The 2,248-nt window shown below is 47.4% G+C and overlaps 1 protein-coding gene across 1 annotated transcript; it reads right to left on the reverse strand.

Moving 5' to 3' along the window:
• Positions 1-519: 519 nt before the first annotated feature.
• On the reverse strand, positions 520-993 carry LOC145400761 (Y-box-binding protein 1-like). The gene has a single exon (XM_080273200.1). The coding sequence runs from the start codon at positions 991-993 to the stop codon at positions 520-522; it is 474 nt and encodes a 157-aa protein (XP_080129326.1).
• Between the last annotated feature and the right edge of the window lie 1,255 nt (positions 994-2,248).

Raw genomic sequence — 2,248 nt, forward strand, 5'->3', positions numbered from 1 at the left:
GTGACGAACAAAACTGGTCTGATAGCCTCATCCTAGTTGGCAGCCCGGAGCAGATCATAGAGGTTGGAGCAGACACTAGCTCTGAGCTGGTACGACCGGGTGTGGGCGTTGATGGTCAGAAAGTGTCAGTAGGAGGATACGTCTAACCGATCCTCGTGGTCCATGATGGGAGGGTGAGATGGGGTACCCTCCGCTACCGTAGGAAAGTAGGACTCAAGGAACTCCTCCTCAGCCAAGGAGCCAGTCGAAGCTGCCTCGGCCATGGAGGTGTGTCAGAGGAGTCCTGCCCCTCCTCAGTCTCTGACGGCAGATGGGGTACCTTGGCCATGGTCTGAGCCGTGTATGTGATTGGGGTGGAAGTCTGCCTGAGAGAGGCATCCAGCCATAGCCTTTTCCGCAGTGTTGTGCAGGGGGCAGCAGGTTGCAGCTGCCAGGCCCATCGCTCCCGTCGGTGAGGAACTGAAAGTATATTGCAGGCGAAGCACTTGGGGATGACAAGGTGAGGCTGCCTGTTCTCCTCTAAGATCTTAGGTAGGAGAATGCGCGAAGCCCCTTGTCACCCATGCAAAAAGGCTTTGCCATCACAGTGCACATCTCCACGATGGTGTTTAGCTCCACAGGACTCGAAGGATCCCTGGCCTGGCATTTCCTGGCCGTAAGACGTTGCCATGCATGGGCAAAATCCTGCACAGCCACACCTCCTGGCCCAATAACATCCTGAGCCTCAGGTCCCTTAGGAGTCCCAAAGAGACTAAACTCCACCGTCTCTTCATCCCCAAAGGAGCGTTGGAGGTGCCTTGGTTTTGGCTTAATGAAGGCCTGGCAGTGCACAAAAACATCAACGCCAGTATCCTGGCATTTGACGAATCCGTCCCCCACCCTGCCATTAAAACAAACCATGGTCCCCCTGATCTTCTGGGCTACTGGAGACTGTGGTCTGCTGGATGCCCCCGTCGAATGGTCGCAGGCAATAGCAGGCGATGTGTCTGCCATGGCTGTCGGTCATCCTCTCTCCCGAGATCTTTTAATGAAGTTGCGCATCTCCATAATAGTAATAGGGAAATACTGAAGATGCATGGGTGGTGGTGGAACACACGGATGGTGACGGAAAAAGCTCAGTTGAGATGCCAAACAGCATTTGAAATGTGGCCATAAAAAAAGAGACTTGCTCATATTATGTACCGGTATGTACCAGCTACACGTTTCCATCATATGAAGTCCATAGCAGCTATTGGGTTAAAGATAAATTGATTACCATGGTATTGAGGGGATGAGGTTTTGGATGAGAGCTAATGTGTGCAAACGTGAACTTGCATAAATTCATTCGTTTGTTAAGACATTATGCGGGAAATTTAGTGAGTTGTGACTCTCTCTCTCTCTCTCTCTCTCTCTCTCTCTCTCTCTCTCTCCAGATCCTGCAGTAATCATGAGGTACGGTGGGGCAACTAGAAAGTGCGAAAAAAATATTGGAGTATGTGGAGACATCTGGCAATTCCCTGTAGTAAGCCCAAGTATCCTTATGAATGAATCACTCAGTACCTAGAGTCTGTGTCAGGTGGAACGTGATTGGCTGAGCTTTTCAGTGGTGGTGAGGCAAATATCATAATATGGTGAAATGAAGATTAATATTTAATGTGGTAGAAAACAGTTTATAGGGAATACTATAGTATTTAATGAACGAACGTGGAGAATTGAAGAGTAATAAGCGTTAGCAATCTGTAAAACGTAGCTGGCAACATGGCACAGAGGAGCAGCATGTCAGTTTGTAATGTTTATTCATGATCTTTGAAGCTGCTGAAACGAAGTCCAGCGAATCAGACTAATAGATGTTGACCTTTAACGAAGAGAACCGGCAATGCATTCTTTAACGAATCTAATACTGATATTCTATTTCATCAATTTCTAGGGTTATTATCCTCTATGACACAAGATATCTATTGAAATGCATCGGTAGTAAATTAATACTAAACTATTTGTTGCCTTATTACATTGTATATTTCATCTCAATATACTATACTGAAATAGGAAGAGAGAAGACTGCGCTAGGCCAGAACTACCTTGTAGCTCAAAGGAGAAGGAGATAGAGGAGGGACAGCAAGCACAAAGGAAAACGCAGGAAAGGAGGGACAGCTGACGAGCGGAATGGGAATGACTCGGGACCGAAGGGTCGTCAAAACTCTTTGAGTATCCCCCACATCTCTGAAGGCAATGCTCTACTACGGGGTTCATCCCATTATAAAAGCATTGC

Source organism: Coenobita brevimanus, chromosome 53, assembly GCF_032717465.1.
Source record: "Coenobita brevimanus isolate Jiangsu-jjx chromosome 53, ASM3271746v2, whole genome shotgun sequence".
Taxonomy (NCBI): domain Eukaryota; kingdom Metazoa; phylum Arthropoda; class Malacostraca; order Decapoda; family Coenobitidae; genus Coenobita; species Coenobita brevimanus.